This window comes from Ptychodera flava, chromosome 6 (assembly GCF_041260155.1).
Source record: "Ptychodera flava strain L36383 chromosome 6, AS_Pfla_20210202, whole genome shotgun sequence".
Lineage (NCBI taxonomy): Eukaryota > Metazoa > Hemichordata > Enteropneusta > Ptychoderidae > Ptychodera > Ptychodera flava.
Genome location: NC_091933.1, coordinates 39,133,698 through 39,156,842, shown reverse-complemented (window position 1 = coordinate 39,156,842; position 23,145 = coordinate 39,133,698). Strand labels below are relative to the sequence as shown.

Here is a 23,145-nt window from a genome sequence, read left to right as displayed (position 1 = left end):
CTGCAGCAAATCCAGCCACCCATTTTATTGCAGAATTCGGAACATCCCTAAATTATGCAATAGAAGACTTACCCTTGATATGTGCTTTTATTACAAAATAATCCATTCACATCATGATTCTCCTAATTTTTAAAATCCAATCTGTTTTTATGTCCCCTGTAGAAATTTACTCTAGAAACCCCCTTTTTAAACCAGACTTGTGTTCTGTTAATTGAAGAAAATTCTCGACAGAGCCCAGATGCAGGTCTGTTTTTAAGATAACTCTTTCAAATGTAATACAGATATTTTTCTACGCTGTGTAGTTTTAGAACTATTTTATCCAGTCATTTTAATAGTACTGATTTTTGATTTTTGTATCTTTTTTAAATTTAATGTAACGTGTTACCTTTTATGGTTGTCTTGTACATTAGTCTTATGATGCTGTGACTTTTTTGTTTCGTAGATCTGTTAGTGAGTTTGCCCGTTGATTTGTTTATTAAATAAAATCAAAAAAAAAAATAGAAATAAAAATAACTTGTGTACATGTAAGGGTATGCACTATCGCATCATTTTGCTAGCGGGGAAGATTTACAGGGCATTGTAATGATTGTGTGATATATTGATCGCCCTTCAGTGCAGCTAGCTTGATCTTTGCGATTTTTGAATGAATCTCAGAATCGAAATTTGAAAAATCTGTAAAACATAATGGATACGTCAAATTTTGGGATAACAGCATTACCGAACATTCACCGATTTGATATCCAAAACTCAACTCTGCGGAGAATTAGTTTTCGACAAGAAGAGTGTGAAAATTCTAACATTACCTCTTACGAGCAACAGATCATAAATATGTTGTAAAAGTTTGAATGGCCGAGGCATACTGTATTCTAGTGTACAAGTGAAAGCAAAGTTTAGGACAAATGCTTTATAGAATGTAACATAAAGATAAATATGTACGTAATACAAAACGCGGGGCTTTTTGCAGCGGAAGGATTGGCATTTAAATTGTGTCCGACTGATGAAATAAACTCTTTCGAGAACACCGTCTAATACAGGTTTATGCGTTTTGATCTGTAGCGGGCTGTATTTCGTTTTCCTGCGTGTATCTGTCACTGCATTGACATTCTTATTTTTTAATTTCTATATCTTTAATAGGAAAGCGGGAGCAAACTTAAAGTGTTTTGCATTACAGTATTAAGCCTTCAAAAGTACCAAGTAGCTTCTTTAATACGAATTAGGTTTATATTAAAACGAGACTTTGTTACTGATCATGACAAAGACGCCATTCTAGCATTTCGTTCTTCATGAAAGTCACTGCCTTGTTGAACTTCAAAGAAGAAGTAACAAGATTGTGCGGTCTGAATTGTTACCGAGTAAAGGTATCGTACCTTTCTATTAAAAAGCTGCTTTTACTTTTTGTGACAGCTAGAAGTCTAGGCCTGACGACACTCTATATTGTATAAATAAAGCGTTCACACATGAGCGATTGACAATACGTAGTGTTGTGATTCACTGGATTCGCCTGACCAGTCCGGGGGAAAGTGAGATTGGCTGGTAACAGTAGCAGTGTGCAGCTAACGAGAAGGCGTCTTACGTTACAACGTCGGGGAAGATTGCCTACATCGTATTACCTGGCCATGTGTTTTGCGCACGACATAGTAATCAGCGCCTACGTCGTTCAAAATTAGTAATTAAATACAGACCACCGCATTATGTGGTGAAATTGACGGGAAATTGGCCTCACTGAAGCGTGCCGCTCTCGCCATTTCGTTCTGCCTCGGATGCCATTTCGTTCCGCCTCGGATTCAGAGAGTAACGGAGAGGAGACGTTGAACATGGCTGTCATCGGAAATATGTCGTTGGCCCAGGTGCTGTCGCTACAGACTCGGGCGCAGGCGACCCTAAAAGAGGCCATGAGAAACGAGCGCTCCAAACGCTGGCAACAGGTAAGGAGATATAATCGACACTGTATATCTGGTAATTATTATTCCCGCTTATTCTCTCTGCTGAAACGCTAACGACGAGCTGTATTTATGAATAGACGTCGTCATGCCAACTTCTCTGGAGTGTATTCTGCACCAAGCTTCGTTCACTCACAGAAGAAGCGGTTGAATTTCAAAACGCTATTGAAATCTGTCGACTCAGGTTAATGCGGTGTTAAAATAATCATCGGAGTCGCTATGGTACGTTGAGAATGTATTTCTGTTTGTGAAAAAGACAGCTGTAGCGAGACATCGTCTGTTGTGTCACAAACTGGTTTTTCTTTAGGGTCTATGGTTGTATGTTGAAGAAAATCATTATTGCGGTATGCGTACAGTTGAATGCAGTGTACAGTATATTGACACAATTGCTGTACCGGCAGGATATGTGATCGATGGAACTTGTTTGGCCAAGTTCATTATCACCATATTCATATTGATTTCCAGGCTTGTTGCTAAGTAATGCAACCTCCACTTATGAAACAATACACATGATTAGACCGTGCGTACGGATACACGGCGTAGACAACTCTCATTTGGCTTCGTTCACGCCGTTACTATTCATGCAACGTTTGTAACGGACACGGTGAATTGTGTTTCTATTTGAGATGCTCAGATCAATGTCTCCTGACACGAAAAAAATACAAGCAGAATCACGGTTTGATCGACTGTACAGAAATTTTGCTGATGATTTTCGGGCCCAAGATGAATGAAACGGAGTATTAAGCTTACATCATTTTCTGCATTTACAAGTGAAGTACATGCACATGGCATATCGCATGTGAAAAGACGTGTTACCAAGGTGATACACGAAATGCTTTTCTTTCAACTCAGACATCTCCTGCATTTTGCCAGTTTATGGTAAAAATATATACAGGGGATGCATCTCATCACCTCGCGCATTTTTTATACCAGTTTTACATGAAAATGAGAATTTTTGCCTCTACAAGGTACCTTTATAGAGGCAGTAATTTCCTGCTAAGGTAAAATGGCACTGCGTATGCCATGCTTGACAACACGCATTTACCCATACAAAATGAAATGTACAGGTCCCTCTCATGTACACGCAATGTGTTACTTCACTTTCTTTTTTTTCATTCTCAGGCCCTAAATTTAAAGCATCAGCACATTTTCTGTACGCCGAAAAACGACAACAACGACAAGACAGTCCTGTCACCATGGAGATACATTTACATATATGGACAAAGCGCACTGCTCCTCATATAATGAGCATTTTAAAATCTCTATATGGCGCTTTGCACAGGATACCACTAGCCCCTAATTTCATTGAACACTGCACACACCGGCTGAGGCTGTACAAACCATCTCTTTACGATCATTTTCTCTAAGCCTTTCAGGTTGAAAAAATGTCATTTTTAATTCACGGTCCACAGATTGCTATATTGTGAAGCTAATGCCGCCAGACATTATCACTGTTTTGGTGACATTTTGAACATTAGTGCGTACCAGTTAGTGTGATTGTCATCTGAAATTGGAACACGCCAGGCAAAAGGAGCTATCTGTACAGAACGTTAATCGAATTCCCTGGGTGCTGATTCAACCATACGCCTCAAGAAAATTAATAATATCACTGAAAGCTCGATCATGAATTATCTAGGTGAATCACTATGGCAACCCGTAATCAAAAGCGTGATGATGAATGCATAATTCCCTCGAGTATTGCGTGATATGATTCTGAAGTGATATTTAATATTTCTGTCGTCCAATTCAGTACGAGATTAAGATTGTTATGAAATGAATGGCGGTGAACTCAGGTAAATAGAGCGAAAGAGCCCGCAATGTACGCAACATCGTACGTTGACGAAACTCCATGAAAGGGGCTTAGAGTCACCCTATACCATGATGCTGCATGGGGGAAGTATGGTTAATACACGCCGTTAAATACCGCTAAAATTCTTGAGGGACTGTTTAGTAATTAGCCATATTCATTTATCAAAGTATTTTGTGCTAAGCAGCGAGGATTTTAGCAATCAAAAGTTTGCACAGATCGATGTAATAGTATGTACAAACATCGATACACTGTTATACTTGCACTTTAAGTGTTTTTCTTGACAATAGACACATAGATGTAAGTCAATGATCGTTACTGCTTGTTAATATTTGTTTATAAGCCCGTTTCTGATCGCCTAATAATTATGTTCGGAAACGATGAACGACCTCTCGATATTTTGTCAAGTGATTCGGTCAAATGTTCCTAGTTTACAGTTTGCAATGTTGCGAATGTCATTACACTCAAAGAACGTGAAGTTGTAAAAACGAATGGTTCCTGTTGGCATGCGGTGAATACTCGCCAAGTTTTGACAGTAAATACAATTTACAAACAAACTTCTATTTTGGATATTTCGCGAATACCAAATTAGGAATGAAAGTTGGGAATAGCCATCTACTCTGTTAACGCCAGTAATTGGAGCTCAATTGCGTACTTTACTGCCAATAGATATACTGGTTGCTATGACAGCAAGGGCGTCACGTCACCGTTTCGCATAGATAAACTTACATGTATTCTATAGTCTCAATTCCTGTTATGTTCCTTTTCATATTTGACTGACTACGTACATGGACCGATCAGTTGAAATTTGTACGTCATCGTTTTACAGAAAAATATAAAAAACCAGCGACTTGACTTGAAAAAAATAAAAGTAATCAGTAGTTGGGATGTTTGTGTTTATATCACGTGACAGCATCCAATGCATAATTTGACTTCATTTTTCTGAATCTGTCAAAAGCTATGTTAAAACCGACAACATGTTCAGCGAGGAGCAGCAGGAAACAATGGCGAATTTACAATCAAATGAACAGAATATCTGTAGTATCCAAATGAAATTTTGAAGCCGGGCCTGAACGTTGGTTCGTCACACATAATGACGATGCACCTTCGGAACAAACACGGTTATGTGTTTACAATTCTGAACGCGGATTCGCATGTCCAGATTTCTGTTTTGGAAATACACATGACCTACCTACGACGGACAAAGACTTAGTCTGCAATCATTCTTCGCAGACCAGGAATGGCTTTTATGTCTCCAACTGGATTTTGCTGCTCAGCTTAACCAAATTTACGCCGTCATTTTCATTTGAATTTTTCGCAAGGTGATGATATTTTCTATTAAGAAACGCGTGCGTCAACTCGCTTGGTGGCGACAACGTCCGTTATATATCGCGACTGATCCATTAAATCACCCTTGGCAGTCAAAGTTGCCTTGGTTCACCGTTTAACACCAAGATCTCCTGAATCTGAAGCAGATATATATGCACAAACCCTCGCAAACATACATACATACATACATACATACATACATACATACATACATACATGTTGTATATGTCTATCATATATTTGTATTGCTACGTCTGTGTATTTAAAGGTCGAATACATACGTCAAATTAAGGAGATATATTTTTGCTGATTTGTCAGACGGATTTTATAGATCGGATTTGATTCGATTGATTGACAATGTACTGTCTTCCATAATTTTAAATAACAGCTTCACAACATTCTGTCCCGCGTAAATGCTAGGTAATTGGTAATTACAGGCAGCTTCTGAAACTTGTGGCGAGGGATCGACTCCCAAGTGACTGGGCCAAACCTACCTGGTACAATCTTTTGGTAAGTTGATCATGACGTGCACATACTGACGGATGGTAGTTAGGAGAGCTATTCAGCGCTGGGACTATTCACCCCATAGACGAGTGTACTCGCTTCTGTACACTCGTCTATGGGGCGAATAGTCCCAGCGCTGAATAGCTCTCCAAACGACTGTGTGACGGATGGTAGTTAGTGAGATTTATGTGGAGGGACCGTGGTGAGATGAGTGGACGAATGGACGAATCGATGTATGTATGGATGGATGTTAATAGCGGACAAATCTATTGTCCGTGGTTTTAATGAGTGGAATGAAAGTTCATGTATCATGTGTATTGGCTGACGAGGCAAACAAACAGGACATCGTCGTCACGGTACACAACTAGCCTCCTCACAACATCAGCAGGGGGCATCACGTGTAGCATGGTGGAGCTGAAGACAAGCTCTAGCTACCAAGAATAAGGCACTTCGGCAAACAGGCAGTCTGAAAAACTCGATGGCGGGCGACACTGAATATGAAACACGTATAACATCATTTCCAGTATGACACACAACATGTTGATCTAGTGCTCATCGTTATTTATTACAGATGTACGAGACTCATTATCATATCGGTTTAGCATTACAGCGACTAGGTGATCACAAAACTGCCTTGAAACATTACAACAAAGCCATTGTTGCAATATCAATACCAAAGGTGAGTGTGTAAGGCTACTTCTATCCCCGAATGCCTGGGTACGGACGATTCAATGATTCGTGACGTCATCGCAAATATATTAACATGCTGTGTATTTACCTTCAACAGAACGGCTGTGAGGCAAAGTGCAATTCCAATTCCTGTTTACACACCCCACTCTTCGCCAAGAGAGCATTCGCTCATGCAAAGATGGGTAAGTCCGACCACTCCTGTCCGATCAAGGAATGAAGGTATTGTTACTACACGATTGAACACCATCACTCTGTCGCACAAAAGTTGTAATTTCATTCAATTTGAAGTACGTCAGCGTAGAAGCAATATTTCTAATTAATTTAGGGGTCTACTTGTCCTTTCTTATTTCAAGGCCATTACTTCACTTCCGAGTACCTAAAAAAATTCCGACAAACACAAACAAAAAGCAAAAACAATTGCTTAATTATCAAAGCTGGTATTACAAAACGGATATTTGTAAATATTTCATATGGGTAGGTGATTTGGTTATAAATATCGAATAAAATATTACAAAGACTTCCATTTAATACCGTTGATATTTTTATGTCGTAATTGACTACTATATTCCTTCTTTTACGTTCGTTTATGGGTATTTAACAAATCATAAGGTTTCATAAAAATTGTTGTCGAAAACATTAAATAACTCAAGCAAGGGTTATGGGAAAGTTAATACTTCAAGTTCAGTTATTTGTTTGCTTGAAGTCGAGGTTCAACAGTAAGCTTAAATGAAAGCAAAAACATTCACCAAGGACAGGTTGTTAAAACGAATTTCATTCTGTTTCCAAATATTTTGCTTCATAGGAGACTTTCGGAACGCGGTAAAAGACTCTGAAAAGGCCGTCGTCCTCGATAGTAAAAATGCGGTAAGTATTCATTGAACCATAGACCCTACAAATTCGTAGAGAAACTAGCTCGTGACTACCGTTTACACTGTCAAGACCATTGTGAAGCTTCATATTTGGACTTGCGGATGACAAACTATAATTTCTCATGTACTATAAAACAAACTGTGCTCTTTCCTTTCTAAACTTTGCTCTATTTTTTTCTAGGATGTTTACTGTATTCGAGCTATGGTACACAACACAATAGGGGAAAAGAAAAAGGCTGTGTCCGACCTCAACTTCGCTCTTGGCTTGAATTCTAACCACGCGTGCGCACTAGTGTTGAGAGGGGCCATCGACAAACCAATGGTAAGTCACGATGAGGAACAGGTCTTAATCTAGATTTGCTCCAAGTCTGTCGGCATATGAATATCAAAACAGTATAAATTGAAGGAATAAATGTCAGCAGACTGGTAGGCTGCTGCATAGATTGTGCGGTGGTCGCATTGGCCAGCCAGTAAGTGCGGTCGATAAAATGCCGAGTGACAAGGGGCCAGTCTAGTCATAATCCTCACCAGTGTTCATTATAATGCGATAAAAGTGAAAAGGTTTATGAGAAATGTATCGCAGCATGATGCGAAAACATGTACAACAAAAACTCCGTTGTTGTGTATTCATCAAGAGTGTCGTATTTGCCTCGCCTGGGGTGGATTTAAAGGCACTGTCATACCAAAATATAGTCAAAATATTATCCACAACATTTTTGTGCTTATTCCTTCATATAAATAGATAGACGAAATCGCTGAAAACTTGGCAGGGAGAAGACCACCGAAATTGCCGGCGGATCACTTGTCAGTAAGTTTACCTACCAATCACGTGCTTGGTCTAGTGTGACAGTACACATCATGAACTATTTTGGGAGTTGCATTTAGGTGAGCAGTTAACCGGCTAATTTCAATTCTCTGCACACTTAATTCTGACGAACAGAGTCGGGTTTTGTTCATCAAATGTAAATCACTATGAAATAGAACTATATATACTAAACTAGAAAAAACGAAATATGATCTCATTTTCAACTGGAACCATTGTTCTAATGCAATGGTCTACAGTAGAAATAATTTGATGACGTGTAATGACGTCAGTCGATGATATTTAACAATAACATTGTATTGTGTTTCTGTTTACAAAGAAGACAAAACACATTCCATCCGAACAGCCTAAACATGCTTATCTCATAGACAAAGTCCAGTTTACCCTGCCAACTCAATGTAAACTCCGCCGTGAATAGCTCATGTGAAACCCAAGTGTAACACTGTGAGCGATACGTGTGTGGTAGTCACGCCTCAAAACGTTAAGAGAATTGCGAAATAACTTTTCATGTTTTCTCGGGGATAAACTTAAATTTTAAGTTTAGAAACGGCATTTAACGCTTGTAAGTTTACATCTGTACCTGATACTCGAGTAATCTTTCAGTTTCAGAAATGCACACTGTCATGATAAAATGTTGACATTTTGTCATTTGAGGTAGTATGTGCCTTGAAGTGAAAGACTTAACTTTTGCTCCTGAAGACGAAAAATGTCAACCAATGGATTCTCTTTCGAAACAATAAAAAAGTGAGGGGTCACCGCGCAAATTTTTGGCTACTGTTGAAACAAATTAAACATTTACCTATGTTTGAAAGTCAAAATGGCTGCCATCCCTGTGTTACCTCTAAAACTAAATATCTGATCGATTTTAACAAAAATAAGACGGTGAAAAATTTACTTCCTACAACAGCTGCAAACTGAACCCACAAAAGTGGTGGATCATAAAATTATCCGAATATATGTCCCCAAGGCGCATTCTACACTAAGTTATCTTCTCTTTTCTCTCAGGCTTGCATAATTAAACCAGACGCGCAAAACTTTCTGGACGTTTCAGATTTTAATCATCCACGCATCTTGGACTTTTACGACAGGTAAATAATTAAAATGTGGCCTATATGTATATCCAAGCCTAGTTTCAGTAAGTCTCATCCGGGTTGTCATTTTAACTTGTCTGAGACATGTTACAGTGACAGACTGTATGAAAGCAACTTATAGCGGAAAAAAGGTAGTTCTCAGTCCGAGCGAAATGTTCAATTAGTTGAAGGGGTATGCATCAGATGTATCCGAGAGCGAATTGTTCCATTTCATAAAGAAAAGACAGTGACAGTGCACGTGCTGTCAGAAAACCTTCACAAGGGAAAGGGTATTGAACAACTTTAGATAACTCGACCACAGGGACAGTAGCTGTAACTTTTGATAATATTACATGCTCTAAAACAACGTTATTTTCTTACTATTCTCCCTTTAGTATGTTGAAATAGTATCAGCCTAGACAATATGCAGATTTGTTGTGGACAAATGCATTCTATTCCGGACAGGGACGCGATTGCTGACAATAACCTTGGGCGTAAGACTTGTGTTGATAAATGGAACAACTGGCTTTTCAACAAGACTTTTGAAGTAACAGTAAAACGAAAGCTGCATTTCACAGGGGGGTAACAAAATGAGCCTTAAACTACTCAAAAATACGCTAAAACTGAAATCTAAAGGAACTTTAAAAGAGACGGGTTATTTATCGCTGGAATGGCAAAGACGTTTTAATTAAGGAAGCTTAGCTGAACCTTATGGGCGATGACGACTTTAAGAATTTCAAAGAGTTGACAAAATATTTGGGTAGGCAACATGTGTTCAACAGATTGTCTCACCGGTCAAATACACTAAGTGCTACAAATGTGTAATCCATAAGCTTATGATCCATATTTTTCGACTTCTTCATTCGAATTTTTAGGTTTCTGTTTTCACTGAACGTGCCTCACACAGTCTGCGACTATCACATAATGTTGTTGCCGCCACAGTTTTGGAGTGTCATGGCGACAGCGAGCAACTTCGTAAAATGTGACTATCAAACTGACAAGTGGGCGGTGGACAACCCTGGTATGTTCGTCAATCTTGGGAAGGTTTTGAGTGCTGCATCCGTGGTTGTCGCTGTGCACTTGTGCACACACAATCCTTTATCATGACCCGAATATAATGCGAGATATTACTAACCATGTTGGAACTTTGTAATTCATCGAATGATCACCGTACAGTAAATTTGAGGACGAACACTTGTGTGATAAAACCAAATATTGAAACACGTCTGAATCAATGAAATCATGGAGGTCTCGCTTGTACCTCCATACTGAAATCTACATGAAATTTCAAATACGCCAAAAACCCGTCTGGTAATGGTTTGCATACGGGAGCCTTCAGTAATTACAGTTGGGGTGGGCCGGAGGAATTGGGAAGGGTCACTTTTTAGAAAACTGTCCAAGGGGGAGGGTCATCTTTTATAAACCTATCTTGGGGGAGGGTCACTTTTAACTGAAGCTGATTTTACGGCCAAACGGTCGATTGCACATGTGATATTTCCTGAATAGGAAATCACCGATGAAATACATTGATTCTTGTAAATACATACACATTATTGACAAACTTCACAAGCAAAGAAGATGCAGTGGTAAAACACCTTCAAATTGAACACATTGACCAGTTAAAACTGATGAAAGACAAGAGACAAAAACATATGGGTGTATATCAATTATCAAACGTCTATAAATGCATATATATTGTTAGCTTTATGTTTCATATTGGAAAAAAATGTTCATAGTTCTATCACAGACTACCATGTATAGTGAATCAACATTTCGGTGAAATTCCAAAATCCAATTTCTTGTACACACATGCACGTTTGAATTGCGAAGGCAATGTCTAAGTATACTTCAACTGAATTTCCACAGGTGGTCCAGGAGCAACCCGTACACGGCAAAGAATTGGAGAAACTCGTTACGCGGTAAAACCACCTATGTCGTCCTTGACGCCGAGACGGAAAGACTCGCGATCGGTACGAGCATTCCGAGTCAGCGCCGGGTCGAGTTACACCGAGACCGTCTCCGCAACTGAAAGACGACAAGCCTACGACAACGCCGTGCGAAATAGTCGACGGCGGGCAAAGTCCGCCCCGCCGATGAGACCCATGTCACCTTCAGGTACTAATTATTGCTCATAAACACTTAGACTTGGTTTAAGTCTGTGATTTGTGAATGTTTGAGTGGGGTGAACGCGATGATTTGTGTTCTGTTTTCATGTGAAACGCGTGAGTGGTGTGAACGCAATGAGTTGAACGCTATACAGGGGAGTTTCTCCCGGAATGAATCCGGCAGAAACTGTAACTCACTACTGCGCAGACTCAAAGGTAACGAGTTCAATTAATCGCAGATTCAAAATAGGTTTGCATGAAATAGGAGAGACACAAGAGAAACTGTTACAAAAGATTTTTTCAGAAATTCACCGACTTGAACCAAGTCTAATAAACACTGAAAAATGACTTTGTAAAATCTCTCGCCGCGAACACATTTCGTTCTGAGATATCGGAAGCTAAGTGTCAACGCAAACAAAATCAGGTCAGTGACGTGACTTCTAGGTCATCGGCTTGAGATGAAACTTTATTACAAGATTACTTGCAACGGTGGTTGTCTCTCTTCAAATGTACCACAGATAATTTTCAATAATCTCACGTAACCGAAGGTGAGCATTGATAAAATATTGAGGGATGGCATACCATCAGACCTTGGTTGGTGAGACCCCTCGAAATCTACACTAGAATATGCCGCGAATTGTTCAGATAATTTCGTTTTGCGACATGGCTATCCTATGATGCCTGTGCATGCTTGAAATCAAAAGAAATGTTTTTCAGAAGATGGCGCTACGGGTAATGTTGGTAAAAGCATGAGTGCGCCAGTGAGCAAAAAGGTATTTTCTCAAGATCATTAATGCAAAAATAAGCAAAACTGCGGGCAGAGCATTTTATACAAATATTTCAGTGGATTTCCAGCAACGATAAGTTTCTCATACCCTTGACTGCACTTTGCCCAGCAATTCATATGATTTGCGGGCTATCGGAGTATCACATCATGTTCTTTAATTTTCTTTCCCACTTAGTATCGACAGCGCCATCTGACACTGCGTCGTCGCACAGAGCATTTACCACTCCTACAGGCAGCAGGCAATGTAGACCCGTGTCCGCTGCAACGTCACAAGCGAAGACACAGCTGTCGTACTCTACACTTAACATTAACCGCAGAAGTCTTTCCCCGAAAAAGGCTCTTTCTCTGGCCAACATAAGGGTGAGAAGTTGTCCACTTTCTCTACCACGTGACAATCAAGACTACATTGTTGCTTTATCACTTTGACTTGAAATTGCACGTCTTCAGGGAATACGGATTTTTCATAGATGAATTCCTGTCCAAGCACCATGTACATTTTGGGGTTTTTTGTTTTGACAAGTTCAAGTTTATTCATAAAAACCAATCCCTGGGAACAGAGCACTACGTTTATGTACACCACGCCACCGACGCCGACACCAAACTCCCTTTTGTTTATTTATAAACTCTACGTTGTTGTCCGATATGCTCAACAGGTAATGGAGAAAGTGAATATAAAGTACGCTCCAAGGATGTACATAAAGTGAGTAATAATCACTTTACTTCCTCCAAGTTTCTGTATTCGAAAAAGAATGAGTTGTCTGTAGATTGTGGTGTTGGCAGAAATGAATGCAAATCGTACAAAAAAACCCTGGATATCTTCAAACTCTTTCTTTGTTGCATATTATCTTTCAGGCCGTGGCTCGGAGACAGAATACAACCAGCGGACAAGGAAGAGCAAGTTTCGAAGTTCATCAGCGAGAAGCCTTTTGTTGGAGTTGGTCCTTACAAATAAATAAATGGTCCTACATCAGCTTACATAAGAAGTGAATTACGTTTACATGTGGTTATAAATTTCTTACATGAACGGGTACCAAACTGGTATTTACAAGATTATAGCTCGGTCATATTTCAGATCACAAAGAAAGAAAACAATGCACATGCAACTGAATTAATGTTATCAATATTGACACATACCTCTAAAAATGTTCATGTAAAGTTCAAAGTGGCCAGTTGGTCACTCATTTTAGATGCGAAGTTTACATGCCGATGTAACAAATAGAATTACCTGGGTAGCTCTAACTGCAACTGTACTGGTATCATGGAACTCTACTACGGTATCATATTTGCATAAAAGTGCAGACTGATTAATGCCAGACTTTGCTCAACAGGGAAGAAAAGCTATGCATAAAGTGACTTACTGAAGTAACAGGGTGGATTTTTCAAAAGACAAAAAAATATTATTTTGCTCTCTCAATATTCATCACATAATTTTGTATTCTTCTCACAACAACACTGCCATGAGCTTTGTGAAAAATTTACCTTTGTCACGGAGTCTTTTCGAAAAATTTTAATGTATAACTTTGTGATATCATTTCACTAGGAAAGTCTAAATTGTGTTTGCTTTTTATCAATCTTTCAACTTTTGAAGACTATTTCATAAAGTACAAGTAAGTAATGGCCAGGGAGCCAATAGAAACATATCAACTTCTTCATTAAATGCAGGTTTAACAATATTGTTTACTGAAAACTAGTCATATGATTTAGTCATCAGACTCTTATTGTATTCTAGTGAGACTATAAAACACAGAGCACGTGTAAGTCATGATGGCACCCCATATCCATCAGGGTTTTGGACAGATTCAGGGTTCTACAGGTTTCATTAAATATTTAAATTTATATTATGAAAGGGATATTCAGGGCAATGCCATGTTAACAGAATCCTGTCTCGTAGTTCTTAGAAAATAGTCGGTAGATCTCTCGAGAATTAACAGCATCCCCGCCCCCCACAGTTAGCTTATTTTGTCTGTCCCTACACAGGCGTGCGGACTGGTTGAGCCAAGTATAGCTATTCCAGCACTATGGCTTGAACTTTGAACTTAGCATACATAATGTGGACACTGCAATGCTCGTAAAAGGAAGAGGACAGTGAAAAACGTCACATTGACTGTATCTATATTGAATTTTCCACCACGATAAAATGCCTAACGGTAACAATGACATGATTGCAAGGAATCAGTAGAACAAGCAAAAATACAGGAAAAATCAGTGAACTCTCACAAAGCACCCACACGGTAGCTTGTTTATTGTTTTGAAGAATACTCAGTTTAACCTTTTCAGGATGATTTTTAAAAACACTGAATAACATTTGATATTCTTTGGGAACATGGAGCTGACTGCTTTCCATATTAAAACACAATTACTTAGGAAAAACTTATTGATTTATAAAAACAGATTGTGTTGAAGGCCTGTATTCCATATCAATGGCTGATTGGTCAATCCATGCTTAATCATGAACATTTTCAAAATTTTGAACTCAAATGCTCCAAATCTGTCACCTCAATATTTAATGAAAAAAAATGCTCTCCAATAAATAAAAACAAAAACTTTAAAAGCTGTTGCTTGAATTCTTGAGTAATGTTTCCAAAACATGAGATTTAAACCTGCAATTTACCATTACACTTTGCCATGTGGCACATTACATGTACTTCTTAAAGAAATTGGGAAATTAAATATGTACATTGAATGGTCATTATTTGGCAAAAAAGAATCCATCTTGCAAATTATATGACAAAGATATAAAGCATCACCTGCATTTCCCCTTTTATCCTCAAGAGGGCGCTGTACCCTTGATCACTGGACAGAAATGGCGGGCTTTGAGATTTTATATCGCTGTTCTGTGCAAAGCTACAATGAGTTAAAAGAACAATAATTCTGTTATGATATGCCCCCTCACTTTGCTGAATAATATCTAGTGTAGTCAATGATCCCATGACATAATATTCATTGCAAAAACAGTTATAAATTGCAAAAACAGTTATAGATTATGAAATTTATATGAACAATATCCTTACATACTTATCCTAGATATGTATTTAGTATTTATATTACCATTGGGCTGAATGCTTAATGGTTATGGCAAGACTGAGAAGCTAGTCCGAAAATGCTGGAATCATCAGAACTTGTCTGCAACTCTTGTATTCTGATGCATAATCATTTCCTCCTACGTTCCAATCATCATACTGAATTTCAACGAAAGTGTGTTCAATTTTTGATAAACTTTCAAATTACACTGTAATCTGAAAGTTCCAGTTCACTGGAATGGACAAATCCTCTGCTCAATGCCCCACTTCATTGTTGTCTTAATTGGAAGTTACATTTCTCATTTTTTGAAATGTCAAGGGCACAAAAGGGATATTCAACGCAATTCAACTTGGTGATAGAAGGAATTTTCAACTGAAGAAAAGCTGTGGAAATGGCTTTGTGCATGAATAATGTATGCTACATTGTATGTATTCTATGTAAAGCAACTAACACAGGTAGGTACGTAGTCAATTTCAAATGTCCTCAGCCTCTGATGAAATGGTTCCATATTTTACGTGCAGCCGATGATGACAAAAATAGATAAGTAACAGCAATTGTTATGTGTGGGTACATATTGTCAGCTGGAATACTGACATGAAGTGTTGGCTTGCCTAAACAAAACAAAACAAAAAACAACAAAAAATCCCATAACAATGAAAATTAGACTCTTATCAACAATATACATGTGTTCAGTGGTTTTAAAACCTATTTATATCACAGGAAATATATAAATAAACTCATACCATCACAGATAAAATTAACATCAAAGCTAACAACATCAAATTAAAAATGCTATTTTTTTATTCTTGCTGGAGACTTCAGATTATTTTTTACTGCCTGAAACATTACACTAAACCATTTTCATGTGTCTGAAGTTTGACAGAAGAACATTTCAAAGATTATAAACTCGAAAGCAATATCGTCTTTGTAGTAGTAAATGAAACCAGCAAAATGCTACAATGACTAAAAGTATTAAAGGAAAGGTTGGTATCCGCCCTGTAACCGTAGCTTTGTTGGGATTTAACAACAGACGTTTCTGTTAACAATTGAACTCAGAAGTTAAAGTCTACGATTTATGTGATTCTTTCTCTCCTTAAGCAACCTCTTGATGACCTGCCACTTCCTGAGATTCAATTCTGAAAATACTTTGAGTCTCAATGAAAACAGATCAATGAAAAATCGTTGCCTCCATTTCGTTCTTCCATTAACAACTCTCCCTTTCGATGATTCAGCCTACCATCTGATAATGGAGAGCTGTATCATTTTGTCCTACCACTACTGCTTGGTAAACATTATGAACATCATAACTTTCACATATTGTAATTTCATTTACCCTGCAGAGCAAAATCTGTCCTTATTTAACTTTGTTAATGATGCAACAATCACAAACTAATGTGTGCTTTACAGTTTTTGTGAATACTGCCAATGTTGAAAAACTGCTACGAACGCTTTAGTTTTGAAATTTTGTTCTTCCAGTCAGACTACTGCACAAATCAGGTGACACTTGTTCCTTTTTTCCTACAAAATAGCCATATTTACCAATTTTTAGGAAGCTTTCAATACTGATACATTGATGGCATGAAAACCAATACGATACAAAATTTACCCTCAAACTTTGGAAACACAGTGGCTATAACCCCTCAACTATGACCTGACTAACTTGAACCCATGCCCTGTGTCAATGGTCAAAGGTGAAAGCCACTTCATCTTGCAGCGTGTAATACACCTTATGCATGAATCGCAGCATCCAAGAATGTTTGTGTTTCCAGGCATGCTGAGAATAATGATGAAAGGTCTTGTGATGGAAGGAAAACTGTTCTGCCAATGAGTCTCAATATCCTGCTCTGTTGGTGAGTGAAAAATAAAATCTGTCCATGTTTTGGAGACGCCGTAAGTGGCTTTCACAATGCGACCCTGTTCACTCCAGTTGATGTCTGTTTCTTTAGTACAATTGTAATCCACCCATTCCTTGGTGAAATCCCCGATGTTTATTGTTGTCGCATTTTCAAGATCTGTTGATTTTTCCGTGATAGCTGTCTGTATGGCAATGAAGTCTTCTTTGTTCCTGCGAACCTTTTTAACCCATTCCAAGCTGTGTTTGGTGTCCGTGACAAGGATCAGCCTGGAGCCGGACTCTCCACAGGCCTCTGACCACCATTCAACCAGAGTCTCAAACTTCAATGATGCATCTCCTGTTGGTTGGAATAACATACCGTTATATATTTTGCTCTTTTCTGAATGACTGTTTGATGAACATGTGTGATATGGGCATGTCATCACTGTAAAAATGTGCGTTTCAGTTCTTAACTCTGACACAAATAACAATTTTGAATCAAAGTCTCCTTTTCTATGGCCTTAATATCATTCCTGATGCAATGACTAGCTGTACCATAAGATTACACATCAATGACTAATGAATACCGGTATGGTATCATGCCGAACATCAGAAAGTCCAAATACACCAAAGTCTTGACAGTCACATAAAACAATTACATATGATTCAGATGAAAAGGTGAAGCTTCTTCTTCATATCAATGATAAAAGACACTTTAAAAAGCCCTTTTCCCAAGAAACCATGACGTTCATGACAGTTTAAGTTGGCTTCCCGCCTAATGAAGGGAAAGAAGCAATTGCTGGCATATTTGCCATAAGAAGATGTGTGCTACGTTTTTTTTTCAGTGGCCTGGACTGATCTGGATGAATTGGCAATTTTCACAGTGACTATCTAACCTTACATCCTGGTATTTTTCTCAGAATGAATCCCAGTCCGGTTGGACGCTCTTTGACAGCCATTTACAGTTCACTGAATTCTGGACCAAATTGTCAATGTAACTTCCTTTAAACCATATATATTTTCATTTTTCTTACGGTGAATTGTTGAATTCTCAATGCTTACTACATGTACTTAAAAACATATCATGGTGTAAGGTCATGAAAATACCCTGTTGGTGGCGTAGTTACAGGTACCAGAGTTCTCACCCTAGAGTGAGACCCACTCCAGGGTCTATGCATACACATGACTCAAAATCCCTTGCTTAAGGGCCGGCCCTCTTTACCCTTGAGGGATGTAAGTTTGCCGATAAGCAGAAGCGTGGAACGTTATATCTTATTGGCAGATTTCAATTATTTAGAACAACCTGAGGAGTCTGAAACTAAGGCTCTTTTGTAGCTGATTGGAAATAATTCAATGATGAAAACGATATTCCGCCAACCAATAAGCTGCACTCTTCCAAGACACTGCACATTGCCCAAAGTATTAGTTCAAAAAAAACCCATGAGCGGCTTCAATGCTGAGTTCTCACCTGCCAAAGCCCAGTCACCATTGGAATGGACATGTCCACTGTAATATACAACATAGGAATCATAGCGTGGACCATCTTTGGTCTGCTTGTCAAAAAGGCTTTTCAACTTGGATTCTACGGTATCCATTGTCAGCCCACTGGTCGAGTAGTCACAACTGAAGATGTCAATCATGTGATAGAGGAAGAATGTCTGCATGGTGTTGAGAATCTCCGTAGATCTGGCACTGTGCTCTTGGATTGCATTGGCTGGCAGGAGCACTGTGTCACCGTCCAACCTATAGCAATACATGGAAAAGCATACAACAGTGTCATGGCAGTGACCACTGACAAGGGTATGGCTTTAAGGTTCTTGTATGTGTCATATTCATGAGAAAACATTTCAGTAAAAGGTAAAAAATAATTACCAGAGTTAACATAATAAGAAATGAAACATACAGTTATCCCATTACAATTAAGGGACAGCTGTTGAAATCTGCCGAATCAGTGAATTTCTTGCAATTTGAAATAAAAATTGACAAAAATAAGGCTTCAAAACAGCAACCCTTTTCCTTTAGAAAAGTTTGATCAGATGTCCTTCAAATTGATGAGGTCAAGTTCATGATGTTTGAACTTTGAGGTGCAAACACATGTCAACATACACTAGTATTGTTACGTTGCAAAAGTTACACAGACAGATTTAACAAAATCAAAATTCTGTCTTTTTCACATTATTCCTGCTCAAGTTACGCATGACATAGATCACTTATTCAATATGTAACTGACATTCGAAAAAAGTTGTACTCACCTGCAGAAGTTGGAAGGTGCAACCAGAGCATATCCGATACATGTTCCTCCGAGTGAAGAACCGAGTTCATTCAGTAATCCCAGCTGCATACATTCCAACGGCAAAACAATCAAAAACATACTCAGGAAATTTGCATTGTCCTTCTGCCATGACACTGCGGTGAGCATCAAAGTTGTCGCAAATGAGAAACAGACAAATCTTTGGGAAATCAGACAAAAATATCGAAGCCCCTTGGATGCCATAATTCTACTCAGACTTTTAGCCTCAGTTGACATTGTCTCATATATGATTAGACATTCATGGACTTTGCTGAGAAAACTCCACCAGGTGAAGATCTGAGCCGAGTGAAAACACAGCCAGAGTAGGCCAAACAGGATGAAAAATGGTATTGAAAAATACCACTCCTCATGGTTTATAGTCACCTGCCCGGCAAAGACAAAAAACGTTATTTCTATACAAAATATGAGAAGTACTGATAAACTACTGAGGATTCTATTCGTAAATAGATAGCACTGCCAACGTTCTAGCAATGAAAGGCTTGAAAAAAACGTATCTAAACATGTGTCTATGGCAACTCTCCCAGCAAAGCAGATGAGGGCGTAAGGGTTTGGCACCACGTTGATTGCTGGGAAGAAGAATCCGGCTGATATGCTGTATGCTACGATGACTGTGGGTATTGCTAGAAAAACACGCAGCCGTAGAGCCATGAGCGTAAATGCGTATGCGACCACTAGCAACCAGACTGCGACGAGATCGTCTTTGAGTATCACGCTGGCCACCGCAAAACCTATGAGTTCAAAGGCTTCCATGTTGTTCAGCAGAATTGAGCGGTAGGTTACCAGACCACAGAGTCTCTCGACCAGAGACCAGAAGCACTTCAAACCCAGACTGGTCATCAGCATGATGTCCATCAACATCTCGTTGGTCTCGTACTTGAACTCTTCAATTTCTGTGAAGGTGATCATCCCCAGCAGGCACCCACACCACAGGTTGAAGAAACAGGTGCTGACATTCTCCAGTCCAAAGTAATAGTAGAATATACAGCAGAGGGCAAAGAGCAGCAGTCCCAGCATGGTCAGCACCAGGATAGTTGTGTCCTGGCTGTGAACCCATCGGTTGTAGAGTCCTACTGATATTGCCACTAGGAGGATAAGGCTGCTCAGGTAGCCAATGTAGCGTACATTGCACTGTTTCTGCAGTTCAATCATCTTACTGAATGGAAACTGAAGGCAGTGACTTATAAAATACTTGAATGACAACATGGAGATTGTAAATCACCACAATACTGGTGCAAAAATGTTTCCTGTATCTCAATGGGTATCGTATGCTGGAATCTTCAACTTCTGCTGTTAACTTTAGTTCCAGGAGTGGAGTTATTCCTGTCAAAATGAATAGATATATTTTTTATTGATATCTGAAAAATGTAGTGGTATTGTTTCTTTCGTTCTTTAATACCCTATTGATTATACCACTGCTATATTGTTTACGCTTTATTTATTCCAATAACCTATGAATAGCCTACTGATCCTCTGTATAAAATACATTTTTGTACTCTCACGGAACCTTAATATCACTTTTTCATTGTATCAACATACACAAATGCCTGTGAATATCAAACTGTAAACCTTATACATCAGTGAGCTGTACTTTGTTTACCTATAGGTCAACTCTACACATTGTAACCTCAAAATTTACTCAATTTTTATCTCGTGTCACACTCCCTTTGCAAACTCTGTATATAGAATATGAGGTAGGTTGATTCGGGTATAGACCCTACAGAAAGTTTTTCTATAGGGTCTATGGTTTTGGATTCACATTTAGATATGACAGACTTGTGTGTGTACTGATGCAACTTCACACATTTGCAGGTGAAAAAAGTCAACAGTGTTAAATGCATGTTTTTTTTGAGCAAATGTATGAAATAGACTTCAGCAAAGCTACTTTGTAATTCTTTTATGCCCTCCAACATATTCAGTTCCAGGAACTGGAAAACATGGCTTTCACACTTGCCCTGCTCCAGATTTCAATTGCAAATTTGATTCATCTGATTGATATCAGTTCTAATGATTATGAAAATGGAAATATCTGGGTGTCTGTCGTTCATGGGCGCAATATTGTTGCTATCAGGGAGACATCAGACCATCATCAAACCAGCTTTTCGCTTATTTGGGCTGGCCATTTCCTGAAAAAGACTTTGCATCCACTGTGAACTACACTACATTTCTGCCTGTCTGTTAGGCACAGTTTGATACATATTTGAAAAGTCTTTGAACAGCCTGAGGGTTACATTAAAATTTGGCAAGATGGGGTTGGGATTTGAATCAGCAGCATGTTATCACCTAATCATGATGCAAAGCACATTTTGAGAACTTAAATCACTAATCAAGATCATCATCACCATCATCATCACCAGTCACCATTGTGTTCATCATTATGATAATGATCGTCATCACCATAATGATCATCATCATCATCATCACCATCATCATCATATTTACATACTAATTTTAACTATAATAATGACATACAGCATGTCATTCTCCAAAACGAGTATTAATTAGAACCATCATATCTTTAATACATGATGTAGTTGTGATAGTTCTGATAAATATGAGAACATTTTAAGAGAGGCTATGCTTTCATGGATAGTCGAGTTTCCAGGTGACAGACGTGTACATTAATACTGTACAGTCCACAGGCTCTAGAGTCAATGCAGGCGAACCGCTAGCCGCCACTGATACAATAAAAATCAATTTATTGTATCAGTGGCGGCTAGCGGTTCGCCTGCATTGACTCTAGAGCCTAGCCTGTGGATATTTCCATGCATTTTATGACCCCGCCAGTCAGTCACACTCAAGTACGACAGCAACAGATCGGAATCATACGATTAACGTCATTAAAAAGGTCAACCATAGTAATGTTTGAGCATTTACAGTAAGGTACAGTCCGATTCAAAAAGATAACATCGATGCCATCATTGCCAATGAAATTGAATGTTTGTACAGATTCTTGTTGTTCAGAGTACATGTACTGTGTATCACATCTACGACTATCACTATGCATGGAAGTACACGTTGCCGATTCCACGTGTGCAATCGTCGATCAGTTGCGCACTTCGGATGTAAACAAAGTGTAAACGTGTAGCGCTCTAATCGAATAGAATGATCTCACCTTTTTAAACAACAGTTTAGGCAGAATAGATGAGTACATCTACCAAATCTGTTATTATTCTCACAATCAGTCGGCCATCTTGAAAGTACAACTCAGCCTTTCACTTCCTGGTTCACGCGATCACCGCCGAGGGCGCTGAACAAGGAGAGCTGATTTACGACACTTTCTTGCAGTGTCGCCAGTATACAGGCACTTTCTCGAGAGAAAACTAAAAAAACTTAAATAGCCATATCTCGTAATTTTCTCTGATTTCTTAACAAAGTCCTTTTCGCAGGTTCGAACAAAAAATGGGAGTGAAAAAGTAACTACCCTCAGCTATTTTCTTTATCCAAAAAAATTGTGTTCAATGACTACCTACTGTGGAATTAAAGGTACTGTTTTCTGCAAATTGTTCTAAAATATCTGTACCAACGTTCAATTTCATTGACAAATAGTGACATATTTCAACCTGCAAAAGAAGTAGGGAAGCTTAAATTAAAGATTGTCATTTCCCTTCGACAAAGTTTTCTGTAACATGCATCTTCAAGTGACTTTCAATGATGTGAAGACATGGGAGCTCCTGGCCAATTATTGCAACCTGCAATATAGTAAGAAATTCTCTGACAGAAAGTTCTGGGAAAAACTGCTCTGGCCATTTTACCTTTGGGATCAAGAATGGAGACACCACTATTGAATACAATTTTCATTATTTTTCTTATGAAGTCACTTAATAGTTTCAAGAAAATGACAAATGACAACGGCACAAGAACATTTACTAGCATTCTGCAAGCAAATCAATGGAATGAGCTGGCCGCAGCACTGCCTATGGGCCAGTAGGTATACCACAGTGTGAACTGTATGAGCCATGAATGTTTGTCACATACCATTCATAGATTCTCTGAGAGCTCATGATGGATTTTGTCAGATTTTGAACTTCATCGGTAACTATGAAAACTGGAGTCTC

The 23,145-nt window shown here is 38.7% G+C and overlaps 2 protein-coding genes across 2 annotated transcripts; one reads left to right on the top strand and one right to left on the bottom strand.

Moving 5' to 3' along the window:
- Positions 1-1,672: 1,672 nt before the first annotated feature.
- LOC139135743 (uncharacterized) lies at positions 1,673-14,090 on the top strand. The gene is made up of 13 exons (XM_070703409.1): positions 1,673-1,925; positions 5,497-5,586; positions 6,152-6,259; positions 6,368-6,452; positions 7,073-7,134; positions 7,321-7,461; positions 7,882-7,947; positions 8,968-9,050; positions 9,908-10,053; positions 10,899-11,147; positions 12,100-12,284; positions 12,578-12,624; positions 12,777-14,090. The coding sequence occupies exons 1-13, from the start codon at positions 1,761-1,763 to the stop codon at positions 12,874-12,876; spliced, it is 1,527 nt and encodes a 508-aa protein (XP_070559510.1). The 5' UTR covers positions 1,673-1,760; the 3' UTR covers positions 12,877-14,090.
- A 40-nt stretch (positions 14,091-14,130) lies between these two features.
- Positions 14,131-22,321, bottom strand: LOC139135742 (transmembrane protein 168-like). The gene is made up of 4 exons (XM_070703407.1): positions 22,203-22,321; positions 19,032-20,410; positions 18,248-18,522; positions 14,131-17,137 (listed from the first exon to the last, which is right to left on the bottom strand). Exons 2-4 carry the CDS (start codon positions 20,291-20,293, stop codon positions 16,590-16,592), a joined length of 2,085 nt encoding a protein of 694 aa, XP_070559508.1. The 5' UTR covers positions 20,294-20,410; positions 22,203-22,321; the 3' UTR covers positions 14,131-16,589.
- Positions 22,322-23,145: the final 824 nt, after the last annotated feature.

Excerpts from the sequence above, each read along its gene's own strand:
- LOC139135743 (XM_070703409.1), top strand. The coding sequence starts at position 1,761 with ATGCCATTTCGTTCCGCCTCGGATTCAGAGAGTAACGGAGAGGAGACG. Across the intron at positions 7,135-7,320 it reads TCCTCGATAGTAAAAATGCG|GATGTTTACTGTATTCGAGC; the intron begins GTAAGTATTCAT and ends ATTTTTTTCTAG. Across the intron at positions 9,051-9,907 it reads ATCTTGGACTTTTACGACAG|GTTTCTGTTTTCACTGAACG; the intron begins GTAAATAATTAA and ends TCGAATTTTTAG.
- LOC139135742 (XM_070703407.1), bottom strand. The coding sequence starts at position 20,293 with ATGTTGTCATTCAAGTATTTTATAAGTCACTGCCTTCAGTTTCCATTC. Across the intron at positions 18,523-19,031 it reads GCACCTTCCAACTTCTGCAG|GTTGGACGGTGACACAGTGC; the intron begins GTGAGTACAACT and ends GTATTGCTATAG. Across the intron at positions 17,138-18,247 it reads TGGTGACTGGGCTTTGGCAG|GAGATGCATCATTGAAGTTT; the intron begins GTGAGAACTCAG and ends TCCAACCAACAG.